Source organism: Neophocaena asiaeorientalis, unplaced genomic scaffold (genome assembly GCF_003031525.2).
Source record: "Neophocaena asiaeorientalis asiaeorientalis breed wild unplaced genomic scaffold, Neophocaena_asiaeorientalis_V1.1 scaffold336, whole genome shotgun sequence".
NCBI classification, from domain to species: domain Eukaryota; kingdom Metazoa; phylum Chordata; class Mammalia; order Artiodactyla; family Phocoenidae; genus Neophocaena; species Neophocaena asiaeorientalis.
In genome coordinates, this window is record NW_020174788.1 from 3933043 (window position 1) to 3949928 (window position 16886).

At 42.8% G+C, this 16886-nt stretch overlaps 2 protein-coding genes across 8 annotated transcripts in view; one reads left to right on the forward strand and one right to left on the reverse strand.

Moving 5' to 3' along the window:
• Positions 1-11964, reverse strand: part of MRPL22 (mitochondrial ribosomal protein L22) — a 36293-nt gene extending 24329 nt beyond the window's left edge. The window contains exons 1-2 of one of the 3 annotated variants that reach the window (XM_024760174.1): positions 11573-11964; positions 11456-11498 (exon numbers count right to left, since the gene is read on the reverse strand). In XM_024760174.1, coding sequence (XP_024615942.1) covers positions 11456-11498; positions 11573-11600 — 71 coding nt within the window. In that variant the 5' untranslated portion in view covers positions 11601-11964. The remainder of the gene's footprint in view (positions 1-11455; positions 11499-11572) is intronic. The other 2 variants (XM_024760176.1, XM_024760175.1) reach the window with 2 other exon arrangements.
• A 363-nt stretch (positions 11965-12327) lies between these two features.
• The window catches only part of GEMIN5 (gem nuclear organelle associated protein 5), a 42941-nt gene continuing 38382 nt past the window's right edge, over positions 12328-16886 (forward strand). For 4 of the 5 annotated variants that reach the window (XM_024760107.1, XM_024760108.1, XM_024760109.1 and 1 more), the window contains exons 1-3: positions 12328-13501; positions 14314-14474; positions 15197-15378. In XM_024760107.1, the coding sequence (XP_024615875.1) occupies positions 13336-13501; positions 14314-14474; positions 15197-15378 (509 nt within the window). In that variant the 5' untranslated portion in view covers positions 12328-13335. The remainder of the gene's footprint in view (positions 13502-14313; positions 14475-15196; positions 15379-16886) is intronic. The other variant, XM_024760110.1, reaches the window with a different exon arrangement.

Sequence of the window (16886 nt, forward strand, 5' to 3'; positions counted from 1 at the left end):
CTTCCCTGGTGGTGCAGTGGTTGAGAGTCAGGGTGGGATAGGGAGGGTGGGAGGGAGACGCAAGAGGGAGGAGATATGGGGATATATGTATATGTATAACTGATTCACTTTGTTATAAAGCAGAAACTAACACACCATTGTAAAGCAATTATACTCCAATAAAAATGTTAAAATAATTAATTACAAAAAAGAAGAATCTGCCTGCCAATGTAGGGGACACAAGTTCAAGCCCTGGTCCGGGAAGATCCCACATGTCATGGAGCCCGTGCACCACAACTACTAGAGAATGCGCTCTAGAGCCCGCGAGCCACAACTACTCAGCCCATGTGCCACAACTACTGAAGCCCACACACCTAGAGCCCATACTCCACAAGAGAAGCCACCGCAATGAGAAGCTTGCGCACCACAACGAAGAGTAGCCCCTGCTCACCACAACTAGAGAAAGCCGTGGGCAGCAATGAAGACCCAATGCGGCCATAAATAAATAAATAAATTTATAAAGAAAAGGAAGTTGGAATTAACAAATGATAGCATGGGTTATTGCTAGAATCCATTTCCTTCTGTAAAATTTCTTCCAACAAATATTAGATTTTAACTCTGCCTAGAGCTCTAGCTTACTGTTAGCATTCTAAAGAAGGAAAATAAATTAAAATCTTAAAAAACAAAAAAAACGAAAAACAAAAAAAAATCAAAAGGCAACCAGGATCAACTTTTATCATTTTGAAACTCAAATATCACTACTGGTATTTACTATACCCTTTCATTTACTAGGAAACCCAAATCCCTTTAGCTTCACTGCATCTCCGTAAACTGGGTGAAGGAAGGTAGGCATGAACTACCACTCCAGAGCACTTGTACACGAAACACACACAGGTTCCCACAGTACGGTGAGATTGCCTGAGCTCAAGCAGAAAGTAAATGGTATGCTGGAACTAGCATATGAATTTCCCTTCTCTCATCATTCTGGTGTTTTCTATCTACCAATACTTGAGGATTAAGTTTAAGTACCACGTTTCAAATCCTGCCCATAGTCATTAGGCATTGAAGAGTAGCAGATACAATCCAAATTTTAGGATGAAGAGTTAACTCAGTTAAGACAGAATATCTGAAACTTTCTCAAGTCACAATTTGACAGAATACTTCCTCTTTGTTACTCAAAGTTTACTTTGAAATTTAGTACAAGGTATACTCAAGCCCCAAGTGAAGATGATACTGGCCTCAGAGTCAATCTTAAGAAACTCATGTTGGGCTTCCCTGGTGGCACAGTGGTTGAGAGTCTGCCTGCTGATGCACGGGACGCGGGTTTGTGCCCCGGTCCGGGAAGATCCCACATGCCGCGGAGCGGCTGGGCCCGTGAGCCATGGCCCCTGAGCCAGCGTGTCCGGAGCCTGTGCTCCACAACGGGAGAGGCCACAACAGTGAGAGGCCCACGTACCGCAATAAAAAAAAAAAAAAACTCATGTTATTAGATGCATCAAGGTAAAAAGTTCTTTGTTCCAAATTTACTTCAGATAACATTAATCCCACACTTGAGGCTGAATAAAAGAACATCCTCCCTCTTGCCTCCATTAAAATCTAAAATAAAAAGCTGAAGTGATATGTATATTCTCATAACTCAGTATAATTTTAGTACTTAGTGAAAGTCAAGGACAATCAAACAAGGAAACAAGAATTTAGCAAACAAAAAAAGTGAAATCCCAGCAACTATGGACCATGATAAGTTCAGAGTTTTTCGACCTCAGCATTACTGACATTTTAAGCAGGACACTCTTTGTTGTGAGGGCTCTCCTGTGCCTTTGTCATAAGGATGCTTAGTGGCATCCCTCACCTCTACCTACTAGATGCCAGCAGCACCCCCTGCCTTGTGACAATCTTGCAGCACCTCCAAATGTTGCCAAATGTCTCCTGGGGGGAGGTGAGAGACAAAACTGCTCCCAATTGGAAGTCACTATTAGCTAAAGCAGCATTAAAACAAACGCAAAAACAAAATGACGGTGCTAGTTTTTTTACCCACGGTGCTAGTTTTTGCAGACTAGGGAGCATGACCTCTCTGTTCCAAAAGGTTCCAGTTATCACGCCATACACATGTGGATGGTTAGTAAGTCAGATTTTCTCACTCTGTAAAGCAATAATGACTGAATGCCTAAATTTTACATTCTTATTCATAAGAATAAGCGGGCCCTTAAGGCTGCCTGGCATTCCTACTGTATTTCTCTAGTCCATTTACTCTCCTAGCCCCTGTAGACAAACTTCATACCTCTTCCTTGCTAGCTAAACCTCCCATATCTCCTCCCTCATCCTCAGTCTCAGCTGAAAATTGTGCTTATTCCCTGAGAAAATTGAAAAATCAAAAGAGAACTTCCGGGCTTCCCTGGTGGCGCAGTGGTTGAGAGTCCGCCTGACGATGCAGGGGACACCGGGTCGTGCCCCGGTCCGGGAAGATCCCACATGCCGCGGAGCGGCTGGGCCCGTGAGCCATGGCCACTGAGCCTGCGTGTCTGGAGCCTGTGCTCCGCAACGGGAGAGGCCACAACAGTGAGAGGCCCGCATAGCGCAAAAAAAAAAAAAACCCCCCAAAAAAAAAGAGAACTTCCAGGGGACTTCCCTCAGTTAAGAATCTGAGCTCCCAATGCAGGGGGCCGGAGCTCAGTTCCTGGTCAGGGAACTAGATCCCACATGCATGTCACAACTAAGGAGCTGGCAAGCTGCTACTAAGGAGCCCGCGAGCTGCAACTAAGGAGCCTGCTGGCCGCAACTAAGAAGCAGGTGAGCCACAACTAAGAAGCCCGCCTGCCGCAACTAAGACCCAGCGCAACTAAATAAATTTAATTAATTAATTGTTGCTTTTAAAAAAGAAGAAGAGAACTTCCACAAGCTCCCACCACCTAATCTATATACCCACCAGCATCCATACCCATACACACTTACTATCTTCACTTGTTACTATGAATGCAAGTCTATGCCCTAATCAGGACCAATCTCATCCCTTGCTCCCTAGATCCCATTTCTTCCCATCTACTCAAGGGCACTGCTTCAGCAATTCTTTCTTCCCCCTTTAAATCATCAATTTTTCTTCTTTATTGGAACACTACCATCAGCAAACAAATATACTCTAATATCTCCCAACTTAACTGTCCCCTGACCAACTCCCTCTAGCTACTACTGCAAAACTCCTTGACTGAGTTACCTAAACTCCCTAACTCTAATTCCAGCCCTCCCATTCATCCTTAACCCTCTCCCATCATTCCATCAAAAGTGCTTTATCAAGGTCATGGAAGATATCTGTGTTGTAAAATCCAGTGGACAATTTTCAGTCCTCATCTGAGAATGATCTAAGTATCCCTGGTAAAAGGGCTCTCTGACTACCCAACAATTCCAGAAAGCCCGGGCACAGCAACGAAGATCCAGTGCTGCCAAAAATAAATTCCTCACACCACCACTAAGCAACGTTCTGACACCAGCTGGGTGTCCTATAATTCAATTCAATTCTGACACTCTCTACCTAGGGACAGCATTACATTAAGGGCTCTGTCCCGCAAGACCACCCTCCACTTCTGATGCCAATTACAAGCTCAGGTTGTTACCTGTGCTTCTAACCAACTGGCTAAAAATCAAGAGGTTCTCATGATGCCCTTCTTGGGTTTGATTAATTTGCTTCACCAGCTCACAAAATTCAAGAAACCCATTTACTCACTAGATTACTGATTTTTTATGAAAGACAGTAAAAGATATGAATCAAAAGCCAAATGAGGAGATACATAGGGCAAAGTCCCAAGCAAAGGAGCTTCTGTCTTCGTGCAACTTGGGGCCCAGCACAGTGACACATAGAAGCATTCTGGTTCCCCACTCAGAAGCTCTCTGAACCCCCTCCTTTTGGCTTTTTATGTAGGCTGCATTACACAGGCAGGATTAACTAACCCATTGGGCTTTGGTAACTGATTCAACCTCCAGTCCTTCTCCCCTCCCTGGAAACCAGGAGGTGGTGGGACTAAAAGTTCCACCCCTCTGTTCATGGTTGGTTCCCCTAACAACCAACCCCCATCCTTAGGTGCTTCCCCAAATTCACCTCATTAGCATAAACCCAGTTGTGGTGGAAAGGGGCCATGTCAGGAATAACAAGACACCCATTTCACTTTATGGCTCTGAAGCCATAAACTGAGGACAAGAGAACAAATATGATGATGAAAGAAGCTGCCATAACCCTATGGCTCAGGAAATTCCAAGGGTTTTGGGAGCTGTAAGCCAGAACCATGGACAAAGACAAAATATACATGAGAAATATATTTTGGCCTATTTGTCATAAATCATAATATCACATCTGGTCACCTGCTCTTCCTTGAGGCACTTTCTTTACTTGAGTTCCAGGACACTACACACTCTGGGTTTTCCTCTCACCTCTCTAGACACTTCTCTAGTCTCCTTTGTTTTGTCCTCCTCAACCTGATCTGTAAATGTTGGCTGCCTCAGGTAGGAATCAATCCTTGGACTCTTGTGCTTTCTATCTACTCTCATAGTGAAGTCAACCAGACTCATGGCTTTAAATACCGTTCATACACTGATGGCTCCCAAACCCGCAGGCCTTCTATGAACTCCAAACTCATATATCCAATTGCATCCTCACGTCTCTACCTCACACTCACAAGCCCCAAATCGAGCTCCTGATGGTCTCCCCAACTTGCTCCTCTGGAAGTCTTCCTATCTCAGCAAACGGTGACTCCACGCTTCCATCTGCTCAGGTCGTAAACCCTGGTGTCACCCTTCTTTCTCACAACCCACATCCAATTCACCAACAGGTCCTGTCAGCTGCTGTTAATGCACTGCCAGAATCCAACCATTCACCCACCTTCACAGCCACCCTAATCCAAGCCACCATAATCTCAAACTTGAAATATTCAGTGCTCTCTACTTCTATCCTTGCTCCTCATCCCCACTCTGGTCTGTTCTGAACACAGAAAGAGCCACCACCCATAAACATAAGTCCGATCATATCACTCTTATACTGAAAATCCACCAATGGTTTCCCATCTCACTAAGAATAAAAACCAAAGTACTTAAATGATCCATAAGGCTCTACATGATCTCCTATTCCTTCTTCTGACCTCATCTCCTACTACGACCTCCCCTCCTCACTCACTGCTTCTGACCATACTAGGTATGTTCCCTCCTCAGGGCCTTTGCACTTATGTTCCATCTCTCTAGAATGGTGTTCACCCAGATGCTGGCATGCCTTGACAGCCTGCTCCCTGGTTTCTTTCAGATCTTTACACAAATGCTATCTTAATGAGGGCTTTCCTATCTGAAACTGCAGCCTCCCTCTTGTATACACACACTTCCTATTCCCATTCTCTGCTCCCATTTTCTCCTGAGCAGTTGTCACTATCTAATATACTCTGTATTTTACTCATCATTTGCCTCCCTCACTAGATTGTACACTCCATGAGAGCAATGATTATGTTCTTTGTTCACTACAAAATTCCTAGTGCTAGAACAGCCTGGCACACAGCAGGCACTACATACACATTTGTAGAATGAATTAGAGAATACAGGGGGCAGCCAGGTAATATAAATAAGAGGGCTGGGTATAGGTACCTATGTAAAAAATTCACACTTGGTTGGAAAATGAGGAAAACTGAAGAATATACATCCCATCTAAAGAGTGGTACACTCTTCTGCTCTAGAAAATTGTTGCCACGCTTTGCAATGCATAATAGAATCTAGAAACCTAGATTTTTATGAGCAAGCTGCTACTTTTTAAACACTGATTGAAAAAGAAGGTTTTAAACACAATATAACAAACAGACAAAACATATCTGTAGGCTTGATTCATCAGACAGATCTCCAATCTGTAACCTCTCGGGGTAAGCTAGCACAGCCCCAAAGCGGCTATTTAAAATGTTTCATTCTTCCCTGCCCCCATGTTACTCTTCTTTTTCATGATATAGCACATATTTATTCATTTATTTTTATTTATACTTTGGGGAGTTTGGCCCACTATAGAGGGGATGAGAACAAATTTAAAAAGTCACAATTCTCAGTAGAACAATTTTTAAAAAGAATCTGAGAATAAATCAGAAAGTTTATAAATATATTCTTGTTCAACTTCCTAGTTCACAGATCTAACACCTTCCCTCAGAAAAGCTAGTGGAAGCCTCTGGTGTCAATAATCATGTGAAAATAAGGCATTAAACCTTTCAGATCACTACTGTGTCATTCAGAGTAATAACAGTCATATTCTAGTGAGTAACTAACTGCATGGGTACATAGAGCTTCTAAAGCCCTCATTTTGTCCTAAGGAATACTGAAAAGAATTTGTATAATTAGCATAAACTATTCTATTACATAAAGCTGGAAATCTGTACCTATACTTAATTTGCCATTAGGATTCCTTCTTGGCACTGGAGTGGAAAAACCTGAATCTCATTTCTGGCAATCTCTCAGACTACAACTTGCATCTGTTCAGGCTGACTGATGGTTCAACTTACACTTACTGACCAAGTAATAAGGATAGAGTACTACAGGTACTATTCTAGGTGATGGGAATGCAAAGAGACATAAAACCTATTTCCAGCCCTCAAGTGACTTAAAATTCAGTTAGAGAGATAAAGGATTAACTATAATGTGCAACAGGCATTACAATGTCAGAAGAAGTCACAGGAGGGCTGGGGTAATCAGGATGGCTTTAAGGAGTTGGGACTTGAGCTGAGTGTTTACAAAGTATGGACTTCCACATTCAGAAATCTGGTAAAAGAGCAGTCCAGGTTAAAGGCATAGCAAAAGTAAAGGTGTGATTTACAGGGCATCTTTCTAAGAAAAAGGACCTGAAGATGATACAATAGACCTGTTTTGAAAGAGAATACGGTGGGCTGAAAGGTGGCCCCAAAGATATGTGCACATCCTTACTCCCAGAATCTGTGAATAATACATTCTACAGAAAAGGAGATAATTAAGTTAGGGATCTTGAGAGAAGGAGCTTATCCTGGATTATCTTGTTTGGCCCTAAATGTAATTCTGTTTTTCTTAATGAGAAAGATGCAGAAAAAGTTTTGAAGCAGAAAAAAGGAGGGAAAGGTAAGGTAAAGACAGAGAGAAGCCGGAAGAGGCAAGGAATGGAGTCTCCCCTATAGCCTCCAGAGGAAGTACAGCCCTACTGACACCTTGATTTTGGATTTCTGGCCTCCAGAACTGTGGGAGAATAAATTTCATTCGTTTTAAGTCACCCAGTTTGGGGTAATTTCTTACAGCAGCCCTAAGAAACTAATACAGAAACCTTTCAGATCCATGAGTTAGGCTTGAAGGAGATACAAACTCTGATTGAAAGAAGAGTTCTGAGAGTGCTTTCAAAGGAATGAAGTGTCACATAAACAAGAGACTCACTAAACAAACATAAATATTATGGAATTGAAAATGTCCATCTATAAGGTCTCCTTGTTTTAGCGCATGGCCATTTTAGGGCTTATTGTCAAGCCTCAATAATGGTCAATTTTTCTTTTTTCAAAAGTAAATGTCAGGGAACTTGCCTGGTGGGGCAGTGGTTAAAAATCTGCCTGCCAATGCAGGGGACACAGGTTTGATCTCTGGTCCAGGAAGATCCCACAAGACACAGAGCAACTAAGCCCGTGTGCCACAACTACTGAGGCCGTGCTCTAGAGCCCATGAGCCACAACTACTGAGCCCACACGCCACAACTACTGAAGCCCGTGCACCTAGAGCCTGTGCTCCACAACAAGAGAAGCCACCGCAGTGAGAAGCCTGCACACCGCAACAAAGAGTAGCCCCTGCTCGCCACAACTAGAGAAAGCCTGGGCACAGCAACGAAGACCCAGTGCAGCCAAAAATAAACTAAAAAAAAAAAGTAAATGTCAGGGAATTCCTTGGCAGTACAGTGCTTAGGACTCCACACTTCCACTGCAGGGAGCACAAGTTCAGTTCCTGGTCGGGAAACTAAGATCCCGCAAGCCACACAGCGCAGCCCACCCCCCTCAAAAAAAAAAAAGTAAATGTCAGCATACACTTGATTTCTATTTGAATCCTTTTAACTAGAACATTAAAATAAAAGATCATTAAATTATACCATTTTGATCATGGTTTGTGGTTCCTGGGGACTGCTGTCACTTTCAGGAAATACAACCTGAAGTGATTAGGAGTAAAGTACCATAACGTGTACAATTCACTTTCAAATGATTCAGGGAAAAAAGCATGTATATTTATAGAGTTATGTTTACAACTGATGAATCCGGCTGAAGGACACTGTAATCTTTCAACTTTCCTATACGACGGAAATTTTTCAAAATATATTGAGGAAAATATTTCACCCATTAACCCAAGGGTCACTGCCTGACACATTTTCCAACATATTTTACACCACTAATCATTACTGTGTAGTTACATTTATTATTGTGTATCATTATTGTCCTTTTGTTTAGTTATGATGTCCCAGTGCAAAGATTCCTACACTAAGGGTTATGAAATTACAAGCCAAACTATGAATGCGATATGCGTTTTTCTGGGAATATTTCTTGTGGCCTTCGCCATACTCTCAAAGAGGTCTGTGACTCAAATTTAAGAACCACTGTCCTAAAGGGCAAGGAATCACAAGCCCTCAGATCATAGGATAAGATCTATTTAAGAGAGCACAAATCAGCGGGGCTGTCAAATCTGCTGGCCATGGCAATCAGAACACTGAAAGCATGGATGCATGAAAACAAGAGGTAATTACTACCCCTTACACTGGAAAAGTCTCTTAAGAGTGACTCAACTGAATAGGCTAATGTATATTTCAGTTTCTTACCTTCCTGCCAGTTGTTCTACAAAAGTAGGGCTGATAGATGAAATATGTAATCTCATCTAAGAGTGCTGAGTAACTACTGATTGGTTCCAGCATTAAATCCGATTCCTCTCAAACAACTTCACAGCAATATCATCCCCAGTCAAAACACCTCCACAGTACCAGGCGCTAAAATAGACATTTTACGTATTAGTCTCTTAGTTCTCACAACCACCCTTGAAGTTAAATATTATCCTCATTTTTTGATATGAGGAAAATGAGCCTCACAGAAGTTAAGCAAATGGCCCAAGACCACAATACTTGTCCCTGACAGAGACCTGAAATCCAGCTCTATCACCTGAAGCCCAGTATTTATTCAAATATATCACACTGTTCTCATCATTTATCCACCAAACTGCCGATTCATGACATTTCCAACTTGGGTTTTCTTGTGGAGAATTTTAACCTATGTACAGCTTAGTAACCAGTGCCTTCAAACTTTTAAACTACCAAAATATACTCTTCATTCTTTAAACTTAAACTCACCTCTTCCAGAAAGACTCCTCCGACAAACCCCTTCAGGGCTCATCACTCAGTCCCTCCCAGGATGTGATACAGCACTATTTTAAGCCAGAGAATTTTTTGTTTAGATCCTAGGTTTGCCATGTAACCTTCAGTAAGTCACAAAAATTCCCAAATGCATGCATCAGTAAAATGGGAGACTTGAAATTCAAAGGTTGGAAATTGTCAATCTGCTACCAAATATAGCCTGCAGAAAAGTTTTATTTGGTCGCAGCATTTTTTTAATCCAATTCAATGCCTTTAGAGGAGGAATGCACTCTACAACTGCCACAGGCCCTACCACTCTCTTTTTACAAAGACCACTTCTGCTAGTTCATTCATTTCTATTACCTGTCCGGCAATTGGTATGTAATTAAGTTTCCAACCACTGAATTAGATATCTCTAAAATTTTACACGGTCATCATAAGCATTAGTTATGCCTTTTCTACTTAGTTTTCATGTGGTCATTTCCCCACTAGAAAGTTCAGAATGGGGACTTGTAAAATTATATAACTTCAAAACTAGAAAGAGCCTCCAAGACTACCTAGCAAAATCCAACCCTCTTGTATTACACAGATGACAAGACTGAAGCCAAGCTGCTTTAGTTACTTGCTCAGAGCTTCCCAATATAAGTCAATGTGGGACAATTTAAATCAACAAAAATCAACAAAATATTCACTTTGTGCAAGACCCTATACTGGAGCTACAAAAAAAACAAGAAGTGTCCCTAACTGTCCAGGACACATGAGGTAGCAAAGGACACAGACACATATACATGAAGCCATTATTTAAGGAACACATACTAAAGGAAAGGAGAAATTGACTTCTTTCATTTTTAGTGAGATCATGAAGGGGAAACAGTTAAAGAGGGGTCTGAATAATGAGGACTGCTGTTACTGACAGAAAGTGAGAGAAAATTATGAAAAACCAAGAAACAAGTAAAGGCACAGCATACTCAGAAAAAGTAAGTAAATCAGCATGGTTGGGGGTAGAGTGATAGAAGATAATCTACGAAAGCAGTGAAGACAAATCCTAAGTGCCAGTACTTCCTACTTTCTTCTTTAGCCCACCTCTTCCTCCCTTGAGCTGAGAATCTGAGACAAAGCTAGATATAATGGGAACTCAATAGTAGTTCATAATGATAAAAACACTAATGGAAGCTAAGATTTAGGGTGGGATTATTATACACCATGCACTGTACAAAACACTTCATAAGCATTATCTCATTTAATCCTGATTAAAAATATATGAGGTAGTACTAATTTTCCTCTCATATCATAGAAGATAACTGAAGCTTAGAAAGAATAAGTAACTTTTCCAAAATCGCAGTTAAAATGTGGACTCACTCAACTTATCTGTCTCCAAAGTCTATGGACTAAACCAAAATTAATGTTAACAAATACATCAGTCAGAAAATTTACAATCAGATTATCAACCTCCAAAGAGCCACAGCTGTACTACAGAAGAAGAACAATGAGAAGGGAGCAGAGAAAGCCTCTTGCCAGTACTGACTTCAGCTGCATTCCCTAACCTTAACGCTTTGTCCTGAGGTCAAAGAATGCTCTAAAAATATAGTATAAAGCTTCAAAATTCCTGGAACTGACGGACCTTGGGCAACTTACTTTGAGGGCTTCAATTTCCTTGTCTGAAAAAATGGGTATAGCAGTACCTACACTACGTAGGATGCTGTGAGAAGGAGATAAGGCGTACAAAGATTTTAACAATGTCAGGCACGATGTAAACCGCACCTGTCTACAATACAGTCCCTGCCCGTAATAAGCAAATAATTACAGAGATAACTAGAAAAGTACGCTCCCAATTTGGGCGGGAGAATCTAACCATATCCAAAAAGATCAAAAAAAAGTGTTCAGAAAAGACATTTACAACGTGTCTTCGGTCATAGATAATCCTGATACCCGCAGGGCTATGCAATACGGCGGTGAAAACACAGGGTGGCAAAGCAGAGACTGGCTGTCTCATTCGCTAGCCTCAGAGCCTAAAGCAGAGACTGGCTGTCTCATTCGCTAGCCTCAGAGCCTAAAGCAAAGCCTGGCACTTAGGGTCTAAGTAACTGAGACTAGTAAGACTAAGGCTTGGACCCTTCCCCAACTCCAAGGCGAAAGACTTACCCCAAGGCCAGCTTCCCCCTCAGATTCTGCATCCATAACGCACCTGCAATATCAACACACGCCGTCAATTCAGACTCCCACCTCACTCCCTCCCTCCACCCACCAAGAAATCCTTACCCAAACGATCCAGTATTGCCGCCGCCATCTTTCTCCCGCCCTCTACGGAAGCCTCCGAGTTCAGAGGCCGTGTGGGCAAAACGCATGCGCAATTCTCCGGACTTAACCCCCCTCTTATCGCGAGACCGACCCGCAACTGACACCCGAGGTGTTGTCATGGAGACCGTGAACACGCGCGCTTAAGGTGTGGTCAGATCAGCCTTGCTTGGGAAAGAATTACTTAACAAAGGTCAAAGACTAGCGAGTTTCCGAAAATTCGTCGGGATCCAGAAAAACTGCGAAGCCTCACCTCACAAATGGTCTGAAAGGATTTGGAAAACAGAGACCGTGAACCAAGCCAACTAACCTGGGAGGGCTTCAGTTTTCTCAAAAGAACTAAGTATCCCTACGGCACAGGCTTGTGAAGATCACTAGAGATTGTGTGAAAGCTCTTTTAAAGAACAAACATACAAACATACTTATGTATAAAATAAATAAACAAACATACAAACATACTTATGTATAAAAAACAAACATACAAACATACTTATGTATAAAATAAATAAGCTACAAGGATATTTTGTACAACACAGGAAATATAGCCAATATTTTATAATAACTTTAAATGGAGTATAATCTTTAAATATTGTGAATCACTATATTATACACCTGAAACTAATATTGCAAATCAACTATACTTCAATAAATAAATAAAAATAAAGAACAAACAGTTCAAATACAAAGTATGATGCTAATCTCCAGGTTGACCTCCAAGAGATGAGTTAATAATCAGCAGGAACTTGCTACCATATATGGCCAGCAGGCATTTCACTAAATCTCGTGTATTCCTCACAGCAATCCAACCAGACCTGTATTATCAGGTCTTCAATTGAGAAAAAAGATTTAGGATAGGTTAACGTCCCTCAGATAATACCTGGCAAAAACAGTGGTCAATCTAGGGTTGGGTGCCTCCAAAGTTAGTGCTCCTACCCACATCCGAATAAGTAAATGTATGTGTGTATATGTATATTTTTTTTCATTAGCGTAGATAGTTCTGGTTTCGTTTGCTACATATGCAAGAGTTCCTGGTATCCAATGCAAACAAGCAATACGGAGTAGAAGAGTGTAAGCGCAGAAACTGAGCATTTTAGGACGTTTGAGTTGGAAGGAAACTTTGGTTCTTTTTCCTCCACAGCACTTAACACAAACAGTCCCTTCATAGAGTTGGCACTTAATCAGATCAAAAGAGAGTCACTCTATTCTGCTGCTTCTTGAGTATCAAAAACCAGAGCCAGAATTTCCACCCAGTTGCAGAAACCCTTGTTTTTGATTTCTGATTCGAACTTTTATCTTTGTTAATTGTCTTCTTGTAGATACGTTTAAAGCACCTCCAGAGCTACCAAGGCGCCCCGGCACATAGCTTTAAAAAAATATTTGATGGGACAGGGTTGAACAGGTCCAGAGAATAAACCAGCAGTGCGGGGAGGTTACTCCATCATTCTAACCTCTTAATTAACCTTCCTTGCTGTAGCAAGTGAGAATACCTAACCAGCAGCACCGGACCCTCCAGCCGCAGGCGGCATTGGTGGGGCAAAAAGCCGCCCGCAGGGCCCAGCCTTTCACAGCCCCGAGGCCGCAGGAGCGGCGCGCGCAGTGAGACCTGGACCTCCGCGCGCGCCGTAGCGGCGTGCCCCAGGAGGCGGGGCTCTAAATTAACCCCGCCCCCTTCCCGTCTCCGGCGTAGGGCTACGAACTGTCTTCCTCATCCCCGGTTGCTCGTGATCATGGGACAGGAACCGCGCACGCTGCCGCCCTCCCCTAACTGGTACTGCTCCCGATGCAGCGATGCCGTGCCCGGGGGCCTCTTCGGCTTCGCGGCGCGGACCTCTGTCTTCCTTGTCCGCGTGGGCCCGGGAGCGGACGTGATCCCAGGGACGTCTCCATTTCGAGGTAATTCCCCACCTCTTGGCCCCAGCTTTCCTGCACTAATTGCGTTCCCCGGGGGTGCCAAGTGGGCGTGTCCAGCCACCCCCCTCTCTATTGATGGGGAAACTGAGACGCGGGCTGGGAGAAGGGTCCGCTCACAGTCATCTAAACTGAGTCGTGTCCCGATCTCCGAGGTTGGCTGTACACCACGCTGCGGCTGAGTGGTCCCGCCTCCTGGCGCTCTCACGTGGATCCGCTGGCTTACTGAAGAGCTATCCATGTGTCTCGCCAGGAATTTATAACACCTAGCCCTTCCTCCCCAACCCAGTGCGTGCGGGCCCCCTGAGAGCCTTCCTGGGGTTGGGTGCTGCCTACAGCTCCAGGTCCTAAGAGAGATCCTGCAAATATATGATACTCATTTCTGTAAGATGAATGACTTGAGCTGGATGCTTTCAGGCTCTAAACTAGGTTTTGATTATGCCTTGGGATATGGTATGCCAGATACTTACTCTTTTCCAAATGACTTCTGGCCAGATCTAAATAGGAATCCCTTTTACATTCTTCACTTGAGCTGCTCCTCAGCCTAAGAACTAGGCACATCAAGTGATATGAATGGTATTTTACAGTTGAGAAGACTGAGACCCAAGAAGATAAAAAGACTTGTCTGAAGTCAGGTGGCAGAGCCAATACCAGCAGTTGGGGTTTCTGATTGTGAGTCCCTGGAAATGTTTGTTATTCCATGGGATAAGTGAGGCCCCAATCACCATCTAACAACAGAAGGATTCTCTCTGGAATCCTAGGTAGCACTTTAATCTGGAGTCTGGTTTTGCTTGAAGTCATAGGGGAGTTGGTGGGACACACCGAAAGGGTGTCTGGCTTCACGTTTTGTCATCACCCGGGTCAATACAACCTCTGCGCCACCAGCTCTGATGACGGGACTGTGAAAATCTGGGATGTAGAGACAAAAACAGTTGTGACGGAACATGCGCTCCATCAGGTACCATGACTTGCTGGTTTCTCAGACCATTATTATTTATCTGTACCAGAGTTCTCTTCCTTCAAGTATAGTTTTGCTAGCTCATCTGTGCAAGGTAACTTTTATAATTGTGTTTGTTCATTAGATTAGAAGCTCTGTATTGTAAGGTACCTCAAAACTTCTTTGGAAGGAGATACATATAAATCAGAGGTCAGCAAACTGCACTGCTGCCTGCTTTTGCGAATTCTTTCATTGGAATACAATCGCAGTCATTCATTTAAGTACTGTCTACAATTTTAAGTACTGGCTGCTTGCACACTACCATGGCAGAGTTGAGTAGTTACAACAGAGACAGTATGGCCCACACAATCTGAAATATTTACTCTCTGGCACTTTACCATGAAAAAGACTCCTGATATAAACTGTAAGTGAATGAAACTTGTTTCCAAACTAGATGATTAATTGATATACCTGCCTAGAGAATGTAGGAAAGGACTCAGTTAATCTTAGTAAGAACTTTGCATTAATCTGTCAAAGGAAGAAATTTTTTAAATGGCTCTTTGATCCCCAGTAGCCTAAATTCTCCTTTCATTTGGTTATAATGTAGTCTTGCTCTACAAGTGGTCCTAACAGTATTTAGTAAGTACCTATAATGTGCCTAGCATTATACAGGTTAAAAACTAAGTAAAAAAAGTTCAGCATTGACAAATGAAAAGCAAAGATATCTTTGTTTTGTTTTAAAGCATACAATATCAGCATTGCATTGGTCTCCTCTAGTAAAGGATTTACTGGTATCTGGAGATGAAAAAGGAGTAGTTTTCTGTTACTGGCTTAACAGAAATGACAGCCAGCACCTCTTTATAGAACCCAGGACAATTTTCTGTCTTACTTGCTCACCTCATCATGAAGATTTAGTAGCCATTGGGTAAGTACTGTGCCATCTGCACTGATGATCTATTTTTGTTTATGATCTTATTTTGCATTTTCTTTACCTTCTCCTGTCCCTTTATTCTTCAGAGGAAACCATTTACAGGCACTAACCACTCTCCCTTCACCCCTGGTATCATTTATTCTTGTGACCTCTGGGTCCTCATTGTCTCTCCCATTCTATTTTGGTTTCCTTGGTTTCCATGATACTGTACTTTACTCATTCTTCATATCTGATTTCTTCAGTCAACCTCCAAATGTCAGAAATGTCCTCTTTCATCTTTTTTCCCTCCATACTTACCCTTGGTTATAACATTTACTCCCAAAGTGTCAAATGACTCAGCTCTGTCTCTGGTTCTCAGCTCTCCCACTCAATTGGGAAAGCGATCTGGCATTGGGATCTGTCTCCCCAGTGATCACCAAGGTTGTTTCACACGAGCTGCCTGAGAGCACAATCCCCTCTCCTTCACCACTCCATTTACTTCTCTCCCAAAGATGTTCAGTCTCTCTAGTTTGAATACTAGACATAAGCACAAGAATGTAGGAGGAGAAAGTTCAACTGGAGTGGATTCAAAAGACTGGGAGGTGAGGTAGATACACATGGAGACAACGTTTCCACAGTTCGTTGTGACAACGTGCATATAGACATGAAGCCAGAGGAGGTGTATGGGGGTCAAGGGAGTATTAAATGGAAGATAACAAAGGCATGTTTTTATGCTGATGCTGAGGCAGAAAAGGGGGAGCCTGTGGCAGGGGTGAACAGTGAAGAATGCGTGAGTGATAATGGGAGGTCAAGAGGAAACTGGATCCAGACCACAAGTAGAAAGAACAGCTAAGAATGTGGAAATAGGTGCAAGAAGGTTCACAGATCTTGTTGGAAGAGGAGGGTGTTTCATTCTGATGGCTGCTGATTTTCTTAGTGAGGCAGAAAGAGGTGGAGAAGAAATCAAAGAGGTGGAGTCAAGTTCAGGGTGGGGAAGGAGCTGGATGCAGGAAGAGGGTATGTAAACAGTCATCTCAGAGAAGAGGAAAATGAACTTACTGAGAGAAACTGCAGGTCCTGTGGTCCTGGTTGAGTGCCAAGCCAAGGATTGTGGTCATGAATTTTAAGTAAACTACTCAAACTGGTTGAGAAAGGAAATGGTGGGGTTCAACCAGGTTTGGGGTTTTGTGGAGTAAATACCCCTGAGAGAAAGGGGGAACAAAGGAGATAAGGGTGTTTTTTAAGGAGTGAATATAATGATGGATCATGAAATCTGCACTGCATGGGGCAAAGGACAGGAAGACAGGTGTGGGTGAGTTAACAGTGAAAACGGAAGGGGTCTGTGATCGGAGGTCTCCATGAAATGGGAGCATTGTCTTGGTGGGAGTACAAGAGAGGGAGCAGAAAGGGTGGTAGGCAGGGGTCAGAGAAGCGTGAATCAAACTGACCTTGAGAGATGAGCAGGAATTCACAAGAAGAGTCTTTCAGGTGGAAGACAATCAAACAGGATTGAATCAGAATTT